Raw genomic sequence first — 26,071 nt, 5'->3', positions numbered from 1 at the left:
TAAGGTTTGTATTAACTTGTTTCTATTCCTTTGTGGATCTCCCAAGCAAAACTCCATTTTGCAACAGAAAGCAGAATCTCAAATCTGGCTGCTGAATAAACTCTGTCTTTGTCTCTGACTAAAATACCTTTATATGGCCTACTCTTGATTCAAAGCTGCCTGATAAATTTTTGGAGATCCAGATTCTATGCTTCCTGTGCTACTTACATTGCTTAACTCATTATTATCTAACTCATATATTAAAAGTGCAAAAAAAGCTAAATTATCAGTCAGTTGTCATCAGTGTAAGATACTCAAAACTCAAGGAGTTGAAATGCCAATAGGATCATAATTTTGTCAGTGCCCAGAAAACTTTATAATAAGATTGTCCAAATTATGAAATCAAGTCTGTGGGTGTCATATCCTGAATCTATCCTATTTTTACCATTTAATATCTTATAAAACTCAATGGGGACCCTTTAAACCACTGTCTAGATGTTAAATTTCTCTGATCTTTCCTCAACCCTCTTATAAAAACATAAGATATAGGAACAGGAGAAGGCCTTAGAGCCTCTTAAGTTTGCTCTGCCATCCAATAAAATCATGGCTGATCTTTGACCTCAATCCCCCTTCCCTGCCTGTTTATACATCTTGATTAATTTAAGAGTCCAAAAATCTATTGATTTCATATACTCAATGATGGAGCATCCACAACCCTGAGTAGGAAATTCCAAAGAATCACAGCCCTTTGAAATGAAGAAGTTTCTCCTCATCTCAGTCTTAATTGATCATCCTTTTATTCTGGGAATATGCCCCCTCCTTCCAGATTCTCCAACCAGTAACTTAATAACTTCTTAGCGTCTACCCAGTCAGGCCCCTTCAGAATCTTATAAGTTTCACTGAGATCACCTCTCAGGGAGTATATATTACTCAAACTCTCGTCATTGGACAACATTCTCATTCCAGGAATCAATCTAGTAAACCTATGCTGAACTACCTCCAAGGCAAATATATCCTTCCTTACGTAGGGAGACAAAAACTGTGCACAGTACTCCAAATATGATATCACCAAAGCCCTGTACAATTGTAGCAATACCTCCTTGTATTCCAACATCCGACCAATAAAGGCCAACATATCATTTGCCTTCCGAAATGTTCACTGTACTTGCATGTTAACTTTGCATAATTCTTTTTGTTAATCACTGTACCCTCTCCAATGCAACTAAGTCTCATTTGAAATGTGCTCTCAAAATTGGATGTAGTACGTGACAACAAGTGTTGTCTGAGTAGTGAATTATAAAGTCTCAGCATAGTCTCTGTAGATTTAAGGCTCAATTTTGCAAGGCTTTGTTAGTAGCATGCAGCCTCGCAAAAAATGTGTGTGGGTCACACACATTGGGCAGGCAACCCAAACTGCAACATACCACATTTTATATCAAACAAAACAGCCATGGCAAATGCCACCTCAGCACATCATTTTCAGTGACTCTTATAACGCGCATAAGCAAGGAATCACGGTCTACTAGGATTGGACAATTAGAAAGTATAATTATTTTTAGCTGAGAATGGTGGTTGACATTAGGGCCAGGATATTGAGGTCAGCGAGCCGAGGGGCGGGGCCTGCTCGCCGACACATAAAATGATGCGGGATGACGTCGGCAGAACTCCCGACGTCACCCCGCGTCATTTCAATTTTCAGGTTGGCAGGGGCACAGCCGAATCAGTGTGCCCGCCGACCTGTCAACGGCCAATTGAGGCCATTTAAAAACGAATCCAACTGGTTAATGGACCTGTCCATCCAACCTTAAGGTTGACGGGCAGGCCAGGAGCCCTGGCGGGCTTCAGAAAAGCAGTAAACCTCATCCACGGGCGGAAGTAGGTTTTTCAAAATTTAATAAAAGTTAGAATAAAAGTGATGGACATGTCCCAACTCATGTGGCAATGTCACATGAGGGGACATGTCAGGGAAATTTTAATTTTGTGCATTGACCATTTTTGAATTTGGTGCCAATCTCCCTGAGGCAGCACTTAGCCTCAGGGAGATGAGTGCGCTCTTTCACACGCATGCATGAAAGAGCGCACTCTCGGCTTAGGGATTCCCCCCCACCCGCACAGGGAGTGCATTGCGTTTCCTGGTGGACGTACGCTGGGTGGGCCTTAATTGGCCCGCCCAAGTAAAATGGCGCCATGCCACCGATTGGGGGCACCGATCGGAGGCGCACCCACAAGCACCCGCTCCTGAACATTATCCCCGACGGGTGCAAAATTCTTCCCTAGGGAACCAAAGGAGGAAGTTGATGAATCAACGATGAGTGTTGAAAAAGCTCTCTTGATGTCCACAATGAAAACTAAACCTTGTGGCACCATTTCTCCAAATATACCGTATCAGTATTATCCACTTGCTACTCCCTTAGAAAAATTTCACACAGCTAGAAAATCTGTCTTTAAAAAGTAAATTTTCAAGTTAAATTAACGGGAAGAGCATGGGGCAAATTGGTTCATTCAAGGCATCTGCTAGAAAACCACACAGCACAGAGGTATGGACATCAGAATTAGGTAGTTATGGTTCTTTGGATGCTGGTTGAGTTGTAAAACGGCAACCCACCAGTTCCACTCACTTCCATCCACTTCTGGCATGGTCTACACTGAACGCCATCTTGGTAAGTGTGTTGGTGCAAGCATTGGTGTGTGTGTGCTGGAAGTATGCAGAGTAGGCAGATTGTGATGTCAGTCAGGATCCAATGTTGATTTGATGCCAGCACTGCCATTTTAGAATAAAAGCAAAAGACCATGGATGCTGGAGATCTGAAACATAAACAAAAAGCGCTTAAAAAAAACTCAGTATCTGTGGCGAGAGTAACAGAGTTAAGTTTCAAGTCCAACACGACTCCTCCTCGGAACTGAAGAGAGGCAAAAATGTTATGGGTTTATGCTACTGACCCTCCTCAGGTGGAGCAAAAAGGGAAGGTCAGGGATAGGTTTGAGGGCAGGGGGGGTTAAATTACAAGGATGTTATGGAACAAAAGACAAAGAGAGTGGGAAATGATAGTAGTAAAGGAACAGAACATTGGCCCAGAGTAGGTGTTACTAGCAGAATAAACATCAGTGCCACATGAAAGCAAAACATGAGAGCAAGATACAGACTGGCACGAGGGGAGAAACATTCAAAATGGGGCACAAAGTTCACAGTCTGAAGTTGTTGAACTCAATGTTGAGTCCAGAAGGTTATAAAGTGCCTAATCGGAATATGAGGTGCTGTTTCTCTAGGTTGTGTTGGGCTTCACTGGGAACATTGTAGCAGGCGAGGACAGAAATTTAAGCATGAGAGCAAGACGGTGAAATGAAATGGCAAGCGACTGGAAAGTGGGAGTCACGCTCGCGGACTGAGCGGAGGTGTTCCACAAAGCAGTCATCCAGTCTGCGTTTGGTCTCCCCAATGTACAGGACTCTGCATTGTGAGCAGCAAATACAATAGACTGAGTTGAAAGAAGTACAAGTAAATCACTGCTTCACCTGGAAGGTGTATTTGGGGCCTTGGACAGTGAGGAGGGAGGAGCTAAAGGGGCAGGCATTGCACCTCCTGCGATTGCATGGGAAGGTACCCTGGGAAGGGGATGAGGTGTTGCGGGTGATAGAGAAGCAGACCAGGGAGCCACGGAGGGAATGGTCCCTTCGGAATGCTGACATGGGAGGGGAGAAGATATGTTTGGTGGTGGCATCATGCTGGAGTTGGAGGAAATGGCAGAGGATAATCCTTTGAATGTTGGAGGCTGGTGAGTGGAAAGTGAGGACAAGGGACTTGAAACATCAACTCTGTTTCTCTCTCCAGAGATGCTGCCAGGCCGACTGAGTTTTTCCAGCACTTTTTGACTTGATTACTGCTATGTTATACCTCACTGATCTAGCTAACATGCCTTCTTAAACACAAATAGCTGAACATGTGTGCAGCAGCACAAAGGAACCCCACCAGCCCTATTTAAAGACAGTGTTAACAACTTGCAGGCTATGACTTTTTACTGCTCTCTTTAAGTTTTTGGAAGCAATGGGCATTTGGAAGAAATAAAAACAGAAATTGATGGAAATATTCAGCAGTTCATATGAAAGGTCATCGACCTGAAGCTTAACGCTGTTTCTCTCTCCTAACAGACTTACTGAGTATTTCACGTATGTGCTTCCTCTCACTTTAACTGACAAATGGTGGATGCCTCAATTCTTGTTCTACCAGACTCCTGTGACTTGCTCTCAACCCCATTGTTTGGTTTGTAGACTTTGATGCTTATACTCCTGCCGACCTGGGCCCTCTAAAACCTAAACTCACAGATGTAGAGTAAGGATGTCAGTGCAGGGACATCAGGTGCTCTGGCTTGAAGATGGACGAGAAACCAACAAATTTGCTTCATTGTTCAGCTTGGTTGAATTCATAGTGCCAGAATATTGATATTTTTATATGGAGGTCAGAGGCAAAAGGCTGAGCTTTTATTGAAGTCTCTCAATGGTTTAGGTCAGTATTGCCTGCAGAGTTCTCAATGAATTCAGTCCAGGAAAAACTTGGTAATATGAGCAGTGGCATTCAGTCAGCTACCTACAGTCAATTTTACCTATTCAAATATACATGTTAATCTACAAAACTTCATTAAAAACTGGCACTGCCTCGAAAAGCCAGCAATTCAGTAAACATCATAAAACTGAAACACTAGAATCCCTAAATAAAAGCCCACAGCCAAGGCCAGAGCAACAGAATTACGTGAAGTCAACTTTATTATACTTTCAGTTTTGAAAATTAATATTTTAACACATTCAAACCCTCTCTAATTAAAACTTCTGTAAGTTGATCAATACATTCCCCGGATGCGTAATCTGGACAGAATCTTCCCCTAGCCACATGGAGACGGCTTTGGTGGCAGGGAGAAGGCAGTGGAAGAGGGGGTGGGTGGCGGTCATTTTAAAAAGAGCATGTTGGGTTAGTCACCCAACGCGATCAGCCTCTGGCCGATCTTGCACGTCAAACTGGCTGACCTCAACTCTCTCAGCCCAATCTACATCTCTAAAACTGAGAGATATGTCAACTAATATGGAACTGATATTGATTCTGCAATAGCATTCTGGTGTAAAACTGTCATTCAGATGAAGCACTATTTGTGTGTTATACATGCATGTGTTATGTTGAAGGTGCTACTTTAAGTAGTCTCATTAAATAATGTTGCCTCATTCACATTGGTCAGGTTATACTGACCAGTAATCGGTAGAAACTCTCTGAAAGTGATGGCACGGTGCATATCACTAAACACTTACAACAATAACTTGTTTTTTTTAAAGAAACTTTAATAAAAAAAACCCTAGGGAGTACAACAGGAGCTTAATCAGGCAAAACCTGACATCAAACCAACGAAGGAGATATTAGAACAGTTGACCAAAAGCATGGTCAAAGAGATCGTTCTAAGGATTGCCTTAAAGGAACAAAAAGCAGGTGAAGAGATGGAGGGCTTTGGGGAGGGAATTACAGAGCTTACACCCTAGATTTCTGAAGCCACTCCCCTTGTGGGGAGAAGGGTGTGGGACACATTAGAGGCAAAACCTGGAGGAACGCAGAATTCTCCGAGGACTGTAGAACTGGAGGAGGTGATACAGATCGGGAGGGGAGAGGCCATGAAGCAATTTGAACACGAGGATGAGAAATTTTAAATCACGCATTGATGGATTGGGAGCTAATGTAGATCTGTGAGCACAGGAATGATGGGGGAATGGGGCATATGATTAGAATATAAGCAGCAGAGCTTGTCCAGCTCAAGTTTATGGAGAGCAGATAATGGGATGCCTGCCAAGAACATACTGAAAGTGTTGATTCTGGAGATAGGAAAAAGATGGACGAGGATTTCAGCAACAAATGGATTGACGCAGAGTGAGGACAGGTACCATTATGGAGGTTAAAGTTGGTGATGTTGGCTCAGGGGCACTTAGGTCACTGAATTTGCGAACAGCCTGGTTCAACCTGAGACAGTGACCAGGGAGAGCGACAGAAATAAAGGAATAAAGTTTGAGGTAGAGACGAAAGACATTCAGCGAACTACTTTGTCTGCCATGTGCAGAAGGTGGCTTTTGCAATGTGTCCTAACAGGAGGCAAAGTAAGAGTAGACTTCAAAAATGTCTCCAAATGGCTTTAGTCTTCTCAATGTTTAATTGAAGGAAACTTTGGCTATTCCAGGACTGGATATCACACAAGCAGTATGACAACACAAAGGCAATGGAGAGGTTGAGAGAGGCAGACTGTGTGTCATCAGCATTGACATGACACTGCGTTCTTAGATGATATTGTTTAAGACCAGTAGGTAGATGAGAGGAGGGAACAGGAACGGGTGAAGGATACATCCTTGGGGGACACCAGAGCTGATAATGCAGAGGCAGAAAGAGAAGTCAATGTCAGAGACTCTCTGGTTACTACTGGAATCAGATGAAGGCAGCCCCACACAGCTAGACAGCGAAATATAGGCGTTAAAGGAAAATGGTGTGGTCAATCTTGATAAAGGCTGCGGACAGGTAGAGAATGATGAGGAGGGATTGTGCATTAAAGTCATAGGCCTGAATTTTACCTTCGGTGGGTGGGCGCATGCAATCGACGGGCCTGGGAGCGGTTGGGAAACGGATTGCTGACCGCGATCGGCCCCCAACCGCGATTTCACACTGGCTGGCCAATTAACGGACAGTCAGCCTGAAACACGTGCTGAAAAGCTCAGTGCTACCAGGGTGCGGGGTAGGGGCAGGGGGAAGAGGCCAGGCAATGACGTCACCACAGGCACAGGTGACCATTGCAGGAGAGCTCCCGGAAGGCGGACAGCTGCCTCAGGGAGCTGCAAACCTTCAAATGGTCAAAAGAAGGTTTAAAAATCTGCAAGAAATGTCCATGCATCACAATCAAGCACCTGACAAAGCAGCTGATAAAAATGCTGTCCACAGATATTTGTTTTTATTTTAATTCATAATGGAAATTTCATCCCGCCCTTGGATGAGGTTTGATGACAATGTAAAGGCCACCTGGCCTATTCGCCCGGTCGCCAACCATAAGGTTGGATGGGCCATGAAAAATTGGAGACAATTGCGCAGTTAGTGGGCTTAACTGCCCACTTAATTGTCGATGGGCGCGCTTCCAACTTTTGCACGCACCTACCGAGCGAAATATCATGCAAGCGTGCGATGATGTCGGGACGGTCGCCCGACATCTTCTCACATGATTTTATGCCCACCCACCCACAGGATGTAAAATTCTGCCCATAGTCACACAGGATGGCATTTGTGACTGATCAGGTCAGGGGTGCAAACCTGATCAAAGCGTTTCAAACATGCAGCTGTGGGCAAGATGCGCATGAATGTAGCAGACAACAGCACGTTCAAAGACTTTGGAGATTAAAGGGAGGTTGGCAATAGATTGGTCATTTGTGAGGACCGAGTGGTTAAAGGTGGTTTTAGTTTTAAGGAGGATAATGGCAGCAGATTGAAAGTATGAGCAATATCACCTGAGCAGAGGGAACCAAGGATCATAACAGCTAGCATGACGGCCGGGAAGGGAAGTTGTGTGGTGAATGGTTTGGTGGCAATAGGGTCAAGAAAGCAGGGGTGGATCTCGTGGATAAGCTGAACCTGGGGAAGGGATGAGCAAGGGCATTCAGCATAGGAACAGGAGTAGGCCATCAGTCTTCCATAATTCATCCACGTAGATCCTTATCTCCTTTCAATGTAGCAACCAATTGTTTTTTTTAAGTGATTCCAGTTTTTGCCGTATACTCAAGCAGACAATTTATTCCATGTACTGATCATTTCGCGTGATGAAAAAGTTCCTGGAATGAGTTCTAAAAGGACTTTGCACTACGTTTGAACCTAATACCACCTCTGTAATTAAGTTTAAACAAATATCCTGAGTTGACTTTTTTATAGATTAATAAAGCCCTTGATAACAGACTCTGATGAAACTGATATGAGTTATCACTTTGATTTACTACTACCCTTATAATTTGTATGGCATGAATCTCTTCCATACTGGGAGCTTGAGACCTAATTGAAATTTTCTCAATGGCCTCGAAATTAAATCGTCCCAAAACAGGCAGGAGGAGGTCTGTTGGATGGAATACAACCCTAAAACAAGTGAAAAGCTACCTTAATTCAGTGCATATATGCCTGTCACATTTTTTCAGCAGTGGGTAGTGTGTCATGCAAGTGTCCTGTGTTGGAGAGGTGGAACGTTTCACTAACATATTTAAATCAGACCTCCACAGCGCCATCGATTTAAATCAAGCTGCCACCGGTTGCATTTTCCAGGGCTCAGGGAGCAAAAAGGGAGGCGGGAACTGCTAGTCCCAGGAGTTAAGTGCTTTTTCTAGCGTTTCTTGTGTGCCAAGAGGAGTAGAATAGCGCCTCAAGGAAGCCTTCGACCTCTCTTCTGTTGCTCGCAGCCTTACTTCCCCTTACCCCATCCCCAAGCCACAATTGCTGACCTCCTCCACTCGCCAACAGCCCAGTAAGACATGCAGGCGTGCTCGATAGTCACGCAAAATGCCCTCCTCCCCTTCGGCCACAGCTATCCACAGCCGGCCTCAAAGGATGCCCGGCTGCAGCACCTTGCCTCTGACTTACCCTCCTGGCTCTCAGTCAGGCTGTCAATTGGATGATCTATCATGGAGGAAAAGAACTAAAAAGATGATAATGAGATCCTGCCATTGCATTTGAAGGGATCTCCACATTACTGGCCTTGCCAGGTTCTAAAGCCACTTCTGCTGCCTCCACCCCTCCTTGTCAGGGCCAATAGGTGGTAGCATCGTTTCTAAGTAATTTATCTTAAATTGAGATAGCCATTATACACAGTCTATGTGAAAAGACAGGAATGAATATTGCACCGTATCCTATTTCCTTACCATCTCTGCAAAAGTACATTAGGTTTGTGACATTTGCAGTATTAAAGGGGAAATATATTCAATTGAACTGCCACGTAAGCCTACATTATATAGTTTATGAAATATGGCTCTATAGATGTATATCTTTGCACTTTTTTGTTCATGAGTGTATGTTATAAACTATATTTTAACATTATTCCTACCATACAGTGACTGCACTTCAAAAGCATTTTAGCTGTAAAGTATTTTGGGACATCCTGAGGTCATAAAAGGTGCTATATGAAGGCAAGTTCTTTCTTTCACATTAAACTGCATGTCTTACCACAGCTAGTTTATGTGTTACTGGCAAAGGAAGCAAGCAGGTTGATATCTGTGATTGTTATCAATTGAGCCATGTTGGTAAATACACAAGTGAGAAGGAACCTGATTTGACTGGTATTAGTCCCATTGCCTAATCGCCTGCCTGGCTCCACATGAAGAATGGCCAGGTAAAAAACAGGGAGGGATAAATCATTAAGGGAAAAAATGGTAGGTGAGTAACATGAAGAATTCTCTTTTCAGTAACACAAGTTTCCTCTCCATGAATTGAGAGGGCCACCTATTGTATCCATTTGCAGTGATATTGGACAGCATCATCAGGTACTTCACATATGGTGTTGAGGCACACATAACAATTCTGTTAACTGCCTTCTCCTTTTATTACAGTCCCTGAGGCACCAGTGTGCAATTTGTACTGCAATTTGGACAGCATGCAAACTTCACTCCGTATAATGAACCTTATGATACTTCAACATGACACACAAGTGAGGCATTAACATTGTTCCTGCCACGGCAAAGGGTTGGAATGCAACTCGACAGGTGCAGATCCATAAGAAAACAGATCCAATTCAAAACCATGGCTTCCTAGTATTGTACATTCATCAATTCTGACTGGATTGATGTGTTTATTCATTTAGTGATCTGAAGTGCAAATTCAGTTAAATGGCCAGCACATGTGTTGTTACTGTGAATTTTGCTTACTTGAGTCTGGAAGGAGGCAAAAGCAGAAATTCTGAGGGCAGTGGCCACAGCCATAACTCAGGTTGACAGCAGTTATCCTTGCAGAGGATGGAACAGCTCTGTTAATGGCTCTGCACTCACTGGGCACGCCATAAGCATTTCTACATTATATTCAGTTCAGGTCGCCTGGTGCACACCATTTAGAAGCAGTTGTGAAGCACGCCGTTCTGACATCACACCGATGTGGGCAGTAACTTTGACATGCGGGGGATGATTCCGGTGAGCAGGGTTTATAATGAGATGTTAAAATATTTAAATTAGGTTGCCAACGTGTGGTGGCGGAAAACGCGTTCCGCCATTGACGGGTGGGGCGGACGATTGCAAACTGGTTCCACGACGGCGTGAAACCAAATTTGGGCCTTCTCGCCATATTGGCGACTCGTGCCCGCCATGACACCCAGCACCAACGGGACCAGAAAATTCTGGCCTTGGTATATGCATTTGCAATTATTATAGGCTTCTGAAATAATCATCCTTTGTACAGGTTTAGACCTCAAGAGGGAACTTAGTGCCACAACCTCTGACAAAAGCCTTTGTTCTTCAGTTTATACTGTTTAGCGATATGGGATTGAACATATTAGGTTACCTTCTAGGACTGGCTGTTAAAAAAAACTTGTCATCATAGATGCACAGTCCAAGTTACTGAAGAGAACTTTGTTTCGGAACAGATAATTCTAATCTAATTCAATACTTTTTACTTCTGTTTAACACGAATTAGTGGTCTTCAGGTGGACTAATAGTCTGTCGACGTGCCACTTTCCATCAGTCGGTGATCAGGAATATTTTGTGGCGTTGCGTATTATTTGCAGTGCATAACCAAATGGTAAAGGCCTTGGCTCAGTAGTAGATCTTTTGTTTCCGAATCACAAATTGTGGGTTTGTGCCCTACTCCAGAATTTGAGCACATAATCTAAGCTGAAAATTCTGTACAAAACTGAAAGAGTGTCTTTCAGGTGACACATGGAACTGAGGCCTCAATTGCCCTCTCAGAGGGGTAAATGATCCTCTGGCACCAATCAATGTAGAGTAGGAAAACTCTCCCAGTATGCAGACCGATATTTACCTGTCGACCAGGCCCAGCAAAAACAGATTAATTCATTATTCATTTCACAAATGATCATGGGATCTTCCTGTGCACAAATTGGCTGCAGTGTTTACCCACCCACCAGTGGCAACACTTCAAAAGTAATTCACTGGGTGTGAAGTGATTAGAGACATCCTGAGGACAAGAAACTACATAAAACTCTCATTTTGTTATTCTGAATGCAGTCTATTCTTTATTCCTCAGGTGGCTTATTGCTTGCCCCATGGTTCACTTTACACAAACCATATTTCACATCGGTCAAGCTTCAGTAGATAATATGACCTCACTTCTTTCCGTGGAAGCCAACTTTTGCGATGAGCGTAAACAAAAATTATGAGGAGAAAAAGTGAATGGTAGCATGCAGTTAACAATGCTCTGGGCAACATTGAACTTTTGTTTTAATCCTTGACTTTTCTTTTTCACCACGTCTTATTTAAGCAATTTGCACATGTGATTTACAATCGTCATTTAGGATATGGTAATGTCTTTGTGCAAATTTTGGCAATTTGTACAAATACAGCATGCCAGTGGATAATCAAAGATTTCACTAAAATATCACAACCGTTTGCCTTTTCTTTATACTTAATTCTTAATTGCAGACATTTTAATTGTTCAAGGAGCGTCCTTATTATCATTCTGAGGGCTGTGTATCTTCCGTGTATCAATTGTAAGTCCACTTTTTGGAGAAACTCTGGACCGGAAGGGTGGGTCTGTGACCTGGAAAAAGGATGTACTGCTGTCTGATAAACACATAAAAGTTAATGGTTGATGACAACATGAGTGCAGGAGTAATGCTCCAACAATGGAATGATTTTTGCCTATATTGGATTTAAGTTGTATTTTTGCATTATTAGGATCAGCATGTAAAATGATTGAAACAGGATCAAAAAGGGTATTTATTAAAGGAGGATATTATCAGTTCAGTTCTGGATCCTCTGGATGTGGCATTTTGAATCAGTCATAACTAAAAAGATTGAAAATAAAAGGCTATAAGTGTCAATTGGACAGAGCTATTGCATCTATAAACAAACATTTAGGTCATTGTGAGAGATTGCCTTCATTCCATATCAACGAATGTTTATTTAAATGACAAGTGTAACATTTGCTGCCTTTGTCTCAGGGCGTATTGGTCTGTTCACAGGTTACGCAATCATAGGTCAAAGAATAGGCCCCGGCCTTGGGTACTGGCTTTTATTTGCAGCTGTTTCTGAGGCATTCTGAGAACAATTTCAGGTAGGCAGAGATTTCCTCTCACAGAATACAACATCACCCAAGATAATTTTAAACCTCCTCTGTCTTTTAAAAATCTTTCTGGGCAGCCCAACAAGGAAGGTTAGATTTGTTTGAGGTTACAGTAAGTAGGCATCAGTTTGGAGACTTTGTTCAGGAAAAAAGCAAATCATGCAGCTGTGATTTTCCCAAATTGGTCAATTAGTGGCCAGAGGGTGGGCTTACCATCCTTGGCAGGTTCTCAAAGCTAGAGGGTCAATAGCCCACCTTTTGAGATAAATGAGAGAGAGGTGTCCTCTCTCCAACGTTTTCAATTAAAAAATGGCCGCAGCAGCAAGGCCACCATCGTGGAGGAGAACCCCTTCAAAGAATGCCCTGCGGTTGCAAGTGAAGTCAGGCATGCAGGGAGGGCCGCTAAGCCTAGCTGTCTAGGGTGTAGCCCCACCGCCTCCCTCGCCCCCAACAAGTCTACTGCCAAATGGCTGCCTCCAGGCAATTACACTATCCCTAGCACCTCTGGGGACCTGGAGGATGACTGGAAAATTCTAGTTCACTTCAAACAATAGGCCTTGAATGAGCTCCATTGGTTACTTGCCACTTGCAGACATGAAGCCCTGTCCCTCACCCACCTCCCGCCATCTGTTCCGCCACACCCCCTCACCCAACGGCATCCTGCCTCTAGAATGGAGCTGGCAAACCAGCACACCAGCCAACGCTGCACATTTACATGCCCAACTGCCTCCTGGCCTGCTCTCATTGGGGACTAAAACGTCAGCCCCAGGTGACTGCTGTACCATCCAGCTGGATGACGAGAGGCATTGGAGGAGGATTGTGTAAAAGGCTGCAGACAGGTCAAGTAAGAATCCTAAAACCTCCTGTATGCCCTCTTTCCTCATATTCCTTTCTTCCCTTTTCCTTTAACAGCATCTAGCCTCTTCCCAAATGTTGACACATCCTATGAATCAATCACCAACTCCAATAACACATTCTATAACATCACAGCTCTCGGCATGAAAATGTTCTCCTAATCTCGGTTCTAAATGTCATGTTTAATCTCATATCTATGCCACTTCTTTCAAGACACAATCACTGGAAGTAATCTGTTTTGATTTACTCTGTCCCATTCCCCCATCATTTTAAATGTCCCTATCAAATTACATCTTAATCTTTCCTGTTCTTATGAAAAATGCCACAGGCTTCCAAGTGTTTGTATTTGTACTTCCACATGACATGCAGCATTGCAGTAAATCGAATTACCCTCACTACAGCCTCAACAACCTGCCTATAGGGTGTTGTCCAAAAATACATACAATACTCCAACTGTGATCCTAAGGTTTTATAGAGATTTACTATTACACTCGTACATAAGACCAGACATATGAACATATAAATTAGGAGCAGGAGTAGGCCAATCAGCCCCTCGGGTCTGCTCTGTCAAGATCATTGCTGATCTGATGTGGCCTCATCTGTACTGTCCTGCCTATCCTCTATGCTCTTTGCCTCCCTCACTAATCAAGAATCTATTTAACTCAGCTTTAAAAATATTCATGACCCTACCTCCACTGCTCTCTGGGGAAGAGAATTCCACAAACTAACGATACTCTTTGAGAAAAAAATTGTCCTCATCTCCATCTTAAATGGGAGACGCCTTACTTTTAAATTGTTTCTCCTAGCTCGAGTCTCTTCCATAATGGAAAACATCCTCTCAGCACCCGCCCTGTCAAGTCAGCTCAGGATCTTATACATTCCAATAAAATCACTTCTTGTTCTTCTAAACTCCAATGGATACAGGCTACACCTGTCCAACCTTTCCTCATAACTGTTAGATCCCGTGGATTCTTGTTGCATTCTTGCTGTAAGTGGTGACCGAGTTGATGCTATAGATAGAATTGATCAGCAGACACTTCTTAGGTGGAACACATGTTTATTTACAAAGGTAGTCAGCAGCTACACTTGTGTGCTTTCACATCAAACCCTATCTCCATACTACTGACTACTAACCACAGACTACTGACTACTGAGGTAGCCCACGCTACTTCTCTATTGGTTACACAAGATTATGTGAACTTCCTACATAACATCCTTCTTAAATATATACTACACGTTACATAAAACCATAATTACCACATCCCTCCCCCTTTACTCAAAAACACACTTTACAAGTACAATTTCCTCAAAATAGCAAATTATTTACAAAGTAAATAAGTAATTTACAAATTCATCTTTCTGGGGGTTTCCTTTGGCGTGTGGAACGTCTCAGCTCTGCAACTACAGATGCTTTGTCAGAAACCTCCATTTCTGGAGTTATTTGAACATCAGGTACTTTGGAGGGCACCTGCACTTCTGTATCCTCAACTCTTGCAGGTACAACAGACACAGCAGGCACATCTGTACTAGGTTGAGATTTCTCAATAGGAAACATTGACCCAGTTGTGAACACTGGTGGAATCATTTCCTGGTGTTTTGTTTCTCTCTTCCTTAGATGATCCACATATCTCCATATGACTCAACCTACCACCTTCACGTGGTCCAGTCACTGCACTTATTTCAGCCGGTAACTTTGGTCCTTCTCCAAAGTTCTTCAGGTATACTGTGTCTCCCATGGTAAACTTCCTGTCATGACTTTGCCAGTGGTATCTAGTTTTCTGACTTGCCTGACTCTTTTCCACCTTCCCCCTAGATTCGGCATTATTAAGCTCAATCTCATCCTGAGGCAGCGTTTCATCAAAAACTCCGCAGGTGTGACAGCTATTGTTGTGTAAGGGGTGGTCCTATACTGGAAAGAAAGTACTAGTTTGGTCGCTAAGGAATCTCCAGTTAACTTCTTCATGCCTGCCTTGAACGTTTGAACCACCCTTTCGGCCAGTCCATTTGAGGAAGGGTGGTATGGTGAAATTTTTACACGAGTGATACCGTTGAGGCCAATAAGCCCAGCACTTGTAAATGCCGTGCCATTATCAGAAACCACTACTTCTGGTAATCCGTGAATGGAAAAACTTTGACGTAGCTTCTTAATTGTGGCAGAAGACATTGGTGACTTCACCTCATATATGTCCATTTTGAGTGGGCATCAACAATGAGCAGAAACATTGTTCCCATGAAAGGTCCCACATAGTTAGTGTGTACTTGTACCCATGGTCTTCCTGGTCACTCCCAAGGGTGTAATGGAGCTGTTGAAGGTGACTTTTGCAATTGCTGACACTACACACAATTCTTCATTAAGCTGTCTATTTCTCCATCCATCCCAGGCCACCATAGATAGCTGTGTGCTATGATCTTCATTTGGGAAATCCCTGGATGTGCATTATGTAGTTCAATCAACAATAGCTTTCTTCCCTTTGGAGAAACAATCGCTCAGGCTCCCCACAATAAGATGCCATGTGGGCTGGTTATTTCAGGTCTTCTATTGAAATATGGTTTCATTTCATCAGATTCCTGCTCTTGTGACCAAACATGAAGCACTTGTTCTCATACTTTGGATAAGACTGGGTCTTGCCTTGTCCAATCTCTGAACTGTTTCACACATACCGGTGATAAATCTAAGAAATTTAACAATAAAACAGGTTCTTGTGGTACTGGGACATCCTCAACATTTTCTTGTAAAGGCAAACGACTAAGTGCATTGGCGTTTGCAATTTGATTTCCAGGCCTATGTACAAAAGTATACTTGTGTGCTGCCAATATCAACGCCCATTGTTGTATTCTTGCCGACACTATGGGTGGTATAGCCTTGTCTTTGCTGAACAATCCTAGCAATGGTTTGTGCTCTGAAACAACAGTAAAATGATGGCCATGTACTGTTGAAATTTCTTGACACCAAAGATCATTGACAGACCTTTTTCTATCTGCGAGTATCCCTTTTATGCTGTGGTGAGTGTTCTTGATACGTATCCCACAGGTCATTCCATGCCATCATCCATTTAATGGGAAATCACTGCTCCCACTCCGTAGGGAGATGCGTCACATGTCAGCACCAATAATTTCATCTGATAATAAAGCACTAATAGATTGGACGAGTGCAACAATTGTTTCACCTTTATGAAAGCTTCTTTCTTGGGTGCCTCCCAAGACCAATGTTTGTTCTTCTTGAGTAGATAATGCGGAGGTGCTAGTTCTGTAGACAAATTGGGTAAGAAGCACCCATAATAGTTGATTATTGCTAAGAATTATTTGAGCTTGGAGGTGTTCTTTGGCACAGGTGTCTCTCTTATGGCTCTCATTTTTTCCTCAACTGGGTGGAGGCCCTGTGAATCTACCCGGTGACCAAATAGATTACCTTCCTTGCTTGGAACGTGCACTTTTTTAAAAAACGCACTCCAGCCTACAAGAAACATTTTAAGACTTCTTTTAAGTTCACCAAATGCTCCTTTTCAGTGAGTCCTGTCACCAGAACATCATCCAAATAAACTTCAACATGGGGCAGACCCTGCAGTAAGCTTTCCACTATTCTCTGGAAGATGGTGCAATCTGAGGAGACGCCGAAAGACAAACGAGTATATTGGTACAAACCTCTATGGGTATAAATTAAATTCCCATGAGGCCTTCGCTAGCTTTAATTGTTGATAAGCATGACTCATATCAAGTTTCGTATAGGTGGTTCCACCTGCCAGCTTAGTATGGGGTGTCTGCCCAGCTTAGCTACTTTGTTAACTGTCAATTTGCAGTCTCCACAAATTTGGATGCTTTGGTTGGGTTTAAGCACGGGGACAATGGGTGCTGCTCATTCTGAGAACTGCACAGGTTGTATAATGCCCAATTTCTCTAATCTGTCCAGTTCGGTGTTGTCCTTTTCCCACAGTGCTTAAGGTACTGGTCTTGCCTTCATGAATCGTGGTGTTGCCTCTGGATCCACATGAATTTTTGCTTGTAGCCCCTAGATCTCCCCAAGTTCATCCTTGAAGACTAAGGCTTAGTTTTGTAGTAGCTCTAGTAACCCACTTGCTCTCAGCTGGAAAATTTCAGTCCATTCCAACTTAATCTCCCTTAGCCAGTTTCATCCCAGGAGGCTTGGCCCCCTCACTTGCTACCACCATCAAGGGTAGTTTTATCGGTTGGCTTCCGTAAGGGACAGTTACTCTGCTTATGCCCTTGATTTGGATGTCTTCACTCATGTAATCTTTTAATTTGGCATAAATTTCTTTCAAATTTAACTTATGTTCACCATAATTTAGTGATCACCAATTACTGTAGTGGAAGCACCTGTGTCTACTTCCACCCTAATTGGTCTGCCATTTACCTTTACTGTTACATAAATTAGTTCTGTCTTTCCAACGTTCAAATTAAATAATGAATAAATATCTGAATTTGTTGCTTCAGGCTCTTCTACATTGTGGATCTCACTGGGTTTTCTCTTTTGTTGGAAAGTCTGCCTGATTCTTTCCCTGCACTCATTATGTTTCCATTTCGATGACAATAAAAACATTTGATTTTTTTAAAACTGTCAATCATTATAAGAGTGCTTGTTTCCACCTCTGGCAATTATTCCTTGTTTTCGCTGCTAAGTCATTCCTTTATATTTTTCTGCTAGTGGTGGCTGTTTCCCACTTCTCAGCAGAGTCTTGCATTTTTGTATCCTTTTTAGCTGGGGCTTCCCACCCAGTGTGGAGGATGGCACCATTTTGCACTTCCTAAATGGCTTTTGAATCCCTCACTGCACTTTCCATGGCCAGTGCTATCTCTAGTGCTTTCTTAAAATCCAAATTTGTTTTGGACAGTAACCTCTTCTGAATCTTGTCCTCATTCACACTGCACAGTAAACGATCTCTGAGCATGTCATTTAAAGATTTACCAAACTCACAATGCTCTATTAGCTGTTTCAAACTTACCACATAACAAGCAACTGTCTCCCCCGGGGCTCTATTTCTTGAGTTAAAATTGAACCTTTGCATCATTACCGAGGGCTTTGGCTGATAATGACCCTGCATGAAATCCATTAATTCATCAAAATTTTTCGAATCTGGTGCACTGGGTGCCGTTAAACTTTGAATTAAGCCATTGGTTTTATTCCCGCATATAAATAAGGGGATCGCTCGCCTCTTCTCTTCCCCAGTAATCTTGTTCACTTGGAAAAAGAATGCGAGGCGTTCAGTATAATGAGACCAATCAACCATGGCTAGGTCGAAAGGATTGATTCTTCCAAATTGCAGCATTCTATGAGAGGATTGCTTTGACGATTTAGATGGAAATTCTTTTTTATTCATTCACGGGATGTGGGCTTCGCTGGGTGAGCCAGCATTTATTGCCCTTGTTGCCCTTGAGATGGTGGTAGAGAGCTGCCTTCTTGAACCACTGGTGTCTAGTTCTACTTAGAATTACCGTGCAAAGCCTCTTGAGTTCTTCCATTAATTAGTTTTACTCTCGACGCCAGGTTGTTGTATCTTCGCTTTGTCCTTGCATTTTCCTTGTTTGATCCATGCTTTTTCCTTGCTTCTTCCCTCACCGCCACTTTATTGGATCCCATGGATCCTCATTGCATGCCTGTTGTAAGTGATGGCCAAGTTGGTGCTATAGATAGAGTTGATCTTAGACAGAATACATTGGGGAGAATGTTCTCCCTGTCGGGCAGGTCAGTCAGGAGCTGGCGGGCACCCACGGTCGGCTGCGCGCCGCCATTTTACTTGGGTGGGCCAATTAAGGCCTGCCCAGTGTGACGCGCACTCGGTAGCGCTCAGTGTTACCTGTGCGGGCAGGGGGAGGAGGGAGAGTTGGGGCCATGCGCGCGAGAGAGCACAGAAATCTCCCTGAGGCACGGAACTGCCTCAGGGAGATGAAGTTCATAGTGAGAATTTTCAATAAAGAAAGCTAAAAATCATTTACACATGTTACCTCATGTGACAGTGTCACATGAGTTGGGACATGTTTATGAAATAAGTAAAATATATTTATTAATTTAATAAAACCTTTATGAAACCTCATCCCGCCCGTGGGAAGGCCGCATGGACTCTTCGCCTGCCGCCAACCTTAAGGTTGGAAGGGCAGCGTTAAGGATTAGTTTAATTAGTTTATTAATGGCCTTAACAGGTCTTTGACAGTTTGGCGGGCGTGCAGCTGTCTCCGGTGTGCGCCCGCCAAACGAAAGGTTGGAATGACATGTGGTGACGTCGGGTCACTTTACATGTCGGCATGTGGGGCCCGCTCCCACATGCTGAAGTGAAAATTCTCCCCATTATGTTTATTTACTTGCGTGTTTCCACATCAAACCCTATCTCCATACTACTGATTACCAACTACAGACTACTAACTACAGAGGTGGCCCGCTTTATTCCTCTATTGGTTACACAAGATCATGTGATCTTCCTTTATAGCCTCCTTCTTAAAGGTATACTACACGTTACGTAAAACCGTAATTACCACAATAACCCTCGCCCCCGCCCATCACAGGAATCAGTCATGTCAACCTTCTCTGAACTGCTTCTAATGCAATTGTAAGGAGACCAAAACTGTACACTGTACTCCAAGTGAGTCATTTGTGCAACCAGGGGAGTGCGGGAGGGGCGACTTCCTGGCTTGTGCTGTGCATAAGTGGTTCCTTCCTCCCCTCTCCCCAGGGCTGTCTAAACACTGCATGCAGACAGCTGGTGAACACTGGGGAGCCTCACTGACCTGCACAGGTACATAATCCTACACCCCAACCCTTATTCACAATGTGAACCAGTTGATTGTTTTTCTCTGCTATCCCTTCGCTTAACCAAGTCCTGTTTAATACCAGGAAGTATTTGCAGGGCTACGGGACAAAGGCAGGGAGGTGACACGAGGTAAATTGTTCCTTCAGAGGGCCAGTGCAGTTACAATGGGCCAAACGGCCTTCTTCCATGCTGTGACCCTTCTATGATGTGGTCTCACCAACAGCCTGTACATTCCCCTCGCAATAAAAGATAACATTCCATTTGCCTTCCTAATCACTTGCTGTACATGTATACTAACTTTTCGCGATTCATGTACCAGGGCACCCAGGCCCCTCTGTACCACACATTTCTCTAACTTCTCTCCATTTAAATAACATACCACTTTTCTATTCTTCCTGCCAAAGTGAACAAGTTCACATTTTCCCACATTGTACGTCATCTGCCACATTTTTGCCCACTAGCTTAATCTACACATATCCTTTTACAGATTCCTTATGCCCTCTTCACAACGTACTCTTCCACCTATCTCTGTGTCATCACCAAATTCAGCATCCATAAATTTGGTCCCTTCATCCAAGTCATTGTTATAAATTATATATTCTTGAGGCTCCAGCTCTGAGCCCTGTGGCACTCCACTCATTACAGCTTGCCAGCCCAAAAATGACCCTTTTATCCCCACTCTCTGCTTCCTGTTAGCTAACTAATCCTCTATCCATGCTAATATGTTACCTCCTACACCATGAGCTCTTATTTTGTGTGTTAACCTTTGATGTAGTGCCTTATCAAATGCCTTTTGGAACTCCAAGTACGGATTCCCCTTTGTCCATGTTGCTTGTTACTTCCCCAAAGAACATTAATAAATTAGTCAAACATGATTTCTCTTTCACAAAACCACGTTGACTCTTCCTGATTGCATTAACATTTTCTAAGTGCCCCACTGTAGCCTCCTTAATAATAGATACTAGCATTGCTCTATGATAGATGTTAGTTTAATAGGCCTGTAGTTTCTTGCTTTCTGTCTCCCTCCTTTCTTGAATAGAGGAGTCACATTTGCTGTTTTTCAATCTGATGGACCTTTCCAGAATCTAGTATTACATCTCTACCTTTATATTCTAAGAGGGAGAAATTGGGCTCCATAGCACACTGCCAGCCCACTCCAACTGGAAGTGTGCTGGACCACCATCTTGGTAAAGGAAAAAATGAGAGGCATCCTTCCCCCTTGTCTGAAGCAGGCGTTAGGTCATTCACATATGCCTATTAGCTGCTTCTAGTTCTGAGGCAGCCACTCTCAATGCTGCTTGCTGCCAGCAGAACCAACTCTAAACAACAGGTAGGTAATAAAAGGTTACCTTAACTATCGCCACTCTGGTCCCAAGATCTCTGACTTTTCTTCCAACACCAAGCTTCAGCCTCCCCCAATCTCTTCTCAACTGCAGGCACAACACCCTAGCTTCCCCCAACATTACTCCAAGGCCTGCAATTTCCTTACCCAATCCTCCTACCCCAAAGCCTGAGATCACCACACCTGACACCCAATAATCCCAACGTCCGCAATCTCCCTTTCTGAACCCCCATTTCTCCAACAATACACACTAGGCCTGCAATCTCCCAACCCGACTCCCCATAACATACTCCTGAGGTCTGTGATCTCACCACCTGAACTCCCCAACAATAATCTTGAGGCCTGCAATCTCCCTATCCAACCCCCCATTTCCCCAACAGTACCTCCTAGGCCTGCGACTTCCAACCAGAGTCCTCGCCTCCCCATAACAGTACTCCCAATGTCTGTGGTCTTCCTACCTGATTCCCCCTCAATAATAATCTTGAGGTTTGCAATCTCCCAACTTAAACTGCCCAACAGTATTCTGAAGGCCTGCAATCTCCTTAACAGACCCGTCACCGAATGCCAATAATGGATTCTGAGGCCCACTCATTCCTCCTCCGATCCAACTCCTTCCACGACACTACTCACTACAATATACAGTCAGAGGGCCAAAATTCAGGGTGGCCAGATTTCATCACTTGAGTGCAGGTAGTTAAAACTGTGCAGGTGAAACACCTTCAAATTTATCCTCCTATAGCTCTTGCAATAAAACCCAGTATTTCATTAGCTTTTATGGCCCCTTGTACCTAATCTCCAAGCCCCTCTGCTCTTCCACAAAATAAAAGAGACTATTTGCCATCTCTGGAACTTGCTATTATTTCCCTAAATGCCAGGAAGAAGATGATGGGAAATGCTCTCTCCCCTCTGAGTCATATGGTTCTGGGTTCAAGTTCCACACAGGGCTTGAGCACAAAAGTCAAGGCCAACATTCCAATGCAGTGCTGAGGGACAGCTGCACTATCAGAGGTGCCAACTTTGGGATGAGATGTGAAACCGAGGCCCCATCTGCCTACTCGGTAGGTATATAAGATCCCATGGCACTATTTCAAAGTAGAATAAAGGAGTTATCCCCATCTCCTGGCCAATATGTCTCCCTCAATCAATGCCACAAAAACAAATTATCTGGTCATTATCATCACTGCTGTTTGTAAGAGCTTGCTCCATACAAATTGGCTGCTGCATTTTCTACATTACAAGAGTGATGACACTTCAAAATTACTTCATTGGCTGTGAAGTGCTTTGAGGCATCCAGTGGTCAAGAGAAGTGCTCTATAAATGCAAGTCTTTGTTTTTTTTCCGCATTATCATTTTTTGCAACATAACCAATCGTAGACATTTTATAAGCTTATTACATCACAGAAAAACAACCCATGGGCACATCAGGACTAGGTGAAACAAATGTCAGAACTTCAGTGCCAGAAGGTTATCAAAAACCTTTAATCCAATTCAAGGAGATCTGCTCTAAATGGAAGGGGGCAGCATGGAATGTAAATGAGAGAAACTGGCAAGAAAATGGCCTTTCCTGTGTAAAATTAATATTCGTATTAGAAAACGGCAGAGAGTTTGGACTATTTCATCAATCAGACTTTCATGATGTTCAAAGCTATTCAACTTCCAGCAAAATGCTGTCTGACATTCAACCTTACAGTCCACTCCTATTTATTTTTTAAATTCAATATAACAATAATCCATCGGTAGTCAAATATACCACCAGATGTTACTGAAAAGGGAAACATGTTGCCAAAGCTTTTTGATTTGCATGAGAGACAAAAATCATTCCCCTCTTTTCAGCAATATTCAAGCTCTGCACTACCAAGCTACCACCAGATCATTTTTGAGAGCTCCGTAATGCACACATTTGAGTTCATTTCCAAATCCTTTTATTCTAAAATGTCCATCATAGGAAAATGTCTGTCCCTTTCTCAAAACTTTCATATGTATTGCTTGCATATGTATCCCTTGGTAATACGAAACTATCCATTGCCAAATAAAAAGGCATCTGGTTAGGATAAAAAGTATAGGCTAAGCAGCAATGATGGTTTTTCAGCAACTCCACAAAAATGTTTTATATTTTTATAGGATGCCACATGGCCTAGTGGGCATCTTTACTCAATTATTCATCATTTTTTCCATATGAAACACATGGAGCAAAAAAGATTTATGGAGGAGATTTAAAGTAGTCCAAGGGTCTCAGAGGCTGAAATGTAGATTTCAGTAATCTTTAACGATGTGCTTTGTTTGCGATTCTCTTCCAAGAACAATAGATCTTTCAATTATTGAAATTGCATTTCAGTTAATATGGTAGGATATTTACACAGTAATAGCACTTTACAATGGTTGTGAAAGGTGACCCATGTTTTATTAATTCTGGTTTTATTTATTAAGATGAAGATTAGGCAGTGAGCCAGACAATCTGAAGCATCTGGAGAGTAGGATGAAGTGGGATGACATGCCCAGCCACAGTCAAACATGCTGTCTGAGAAAAGAAAGGCTACACTGTTCAGAAATGTAGGCTAAGATTCAACGAGGAGGCGGTGGCCCTGCCCATCAGCTGGAAAGTCGTGGTCAAGCCCCCCGCCTCTGCCGACACAGGGTAGTGTCCTCAGCCCAGCCATCTTCAGCTACTTTATCAATGACCTTCCTCCTATTATAAGGTCAGAAGTGGGGATGTTTGCTGTTGATTGCACAATGTTCAGCACCATTCGCGACTCCTCAGATACTGAAGCAGTCCATGCAGAAAGACCTGGACAATATCCAGGCTTAGGCTGGCAAGTGGCAAGTAACATTTATGCCACACAAGTGCCAGGCAATGACCATCTCCAACAAGAGAGAATCCAACCATCGCCCCTTGATGTCCAATGGCATTACCATCACTGAATCCCCTACTATCAACATCCTGGGGGTTACCATTGACCAGAAACTGAACTGGACTAGCCATATATATATATACTGTGGCTACAAGAGCAGGTCAGAGGCTAGGAATCCTGTGACGAGTAACTCATCTCCTAACTCCCCAAAGCCTGTCCACCATCTATAAGGCACAGGTCAGGAGTGTGATGGAATACTTCACACTTGCCTGAATTACTGCAGCTCCCACAACACTCAAGAAGCTGGACACTGTCCATGAAAAAGCAGCCCGGTTGATTGACACCACATCCACAAACATTCACTCCCTCCACTGCCGACACACAGTAGCAGCAGTGTGTACCATCTACAAGTTGCACTGCAGGAATTCATCAAGGCTCCTTAGAGCAGCACCTTCCAAACCCATGACTACTACCATTTAGAATACAAGGGCAGCAGATAGATGGGAACACCACCACCTGGAAGTTCCCCTCCAAGCCACTCACTATCCTGACTTGGAAATCTATCGCTGTCGCTGGGTCAACATCCTGGAACACCCTGCCTAACAGCACTGTGGGTGTATCTAAACCACATGGACTGCAGCGGGTCAAGAAGGCAGTTCACCACCACCTTCTCAAGGGCAACTAGGGATGAACAATAAATGCTGGCCCAGCCAGCGAAGCCCACATCCCATGAATGAATTTTAAAAGAACTATTTCGTGTGGCTCAGGCCACCACATTAACTGGTTTTCTCTGAACTACCATGCAGTTGTATCAAAATTGGCTGCAATGGTTCAAGAAGGCTGCTCACCACCATTTTCTTAAGGGCAATTAGGAATGGGCAATAAATGCTGGGTTGCCAGCATTGCCCACATCACTTGAATGAATAGAAAAACTTGGAGAAGGTAGTAGACAGACATTAACAAACATAGAACAAGTGGCCGCCATCAGAAAATGAGGGAAAATTGGACAAAAGCTCAGGTTATTTCTTTCTTTTGAAATCATAGAACAAAAGATCACTATGAATGAACAATGAATTTTTATTATTCAGTCTCAATTCATCTTTTCAAAATCTGTCAAGATTTATTGGGCACTGACCAATACGTGAACAAATTTCTTCCCCTGAATGTCTCAAAGAACTATTTACCTTGGCCTGAATTTTTCAGGCGGTGAGTGGGCTTGGGTGGGGGGGGGGGGGTGGATAGCGTGGAGCCGATCTCCACCTGCAATCGACTCCGCGCCACCATTTTACATCGGCGGTCCAATTAAGGCCCGCCCAGCGTAAGATGCGAGCAGTAGCGCTCAACAGAGCTGCCTCAGAGAGATTGAATCGCTACTAAAAGTATTAAATACATGCAGTAAAAATTTATTTAAACATGTCCCCTCATGTGACTGTGTCACATGAGATGGGACATGTTTTTATATGTAGGAAAATTTTTTTTATTAAATTAATAAAAGCTTTAGGAAATCTCATCCCATTCGTGGATGAGGTTTTCTAAAGAATGTGAAGGCCACTTGGCCTTGTCGCCTGCCCGCCAACCTTAAGGTTGGACGGGCGGCGTTAACAATGACCTCAATCACTTCCTTAATGGCCTTAACAGGCCGTTTACATGTCAGCCGACTCCGGCGCGCCCACCGAAAGAAACATTGCGAGACAGCGCGGTGAGGTCGGGACACACGCCTGACATTATCGCGCATCATTTTACACATCTGCATGTCGGGGCGGCCCCCGCACACCAACTGAAAAATCCTGTCCCTTGTGTCTAAATACCTTACATCTTATAGGTGGTTGATAATATTTTGGGATGTGGAAAATTTCTGAAGTACGTTCTCACTAAGGGGGCTGGTAAGCTCAGTTGGCTAGGCGGCAAGCGTGTGGTTTAGAATAACTCCAGCAGTTCTGGTTTCTTTCCTGTTCCAGCTGTGGTAGACTTGGGACCTTCCTGGCCCTTCCCCTGAGAGTGGAAGACTTTGGCAAATCATCAC

At 43.4% G+C, this 26,071-nt stretch overlaps 1 protein-coding gene across 7 annotated transcripts in view; it reads right to left on the bottom strand.

Moving 5' to 3' along the window:
* Positions 1–26,071, bottom strand: part of itpr3 (inositol 1,4,5-trisphosphate receptor, type 3) — a 312,431-nt gene that overhangs the window by 250,849 nt on the left and 35,511 nt on the right. The window contains exon 1 of one of the 7 annotated variants that reach the window (XM_041195911.1): positions 2,598–2,644. The exons of 5 other annotated variants lie outside the window; for them this stretch is intronic. In XM_041195911.1, the coding sequence (XP_041051845.1) occupies positions 2,598–2,616 (19 nt within the window). In that variant the 5' untranslated portion in view covers positions 2,617–2,644. Of the gene's footprint in view, positions 1–2,584; positions 2,645–26,071 lie in introns of those variants that run through there. One more of the 7 variants, XM_041195912.1, reaches the window with a different exon arrangement.

Source organism: Carcharodon carcharias, chromosome 9, assembly GCF_017639515.1.
Source record: "Carcharodon carcharias isolate sCarCar2 chromosome 9, sCarCar2.pri, whole genome shotgun sequence".
NCBI classification, from domain to species: domain Eukaryota; kingdom Metazoa; phylum Chordata; class Chondrichthyes; order Lamniformes; family Lamnidae; genus Carcharodon; species Carcharodon carcharias.
This window is presented reverse-complemented; position numbering and strand designations above follow the sequence as displayed.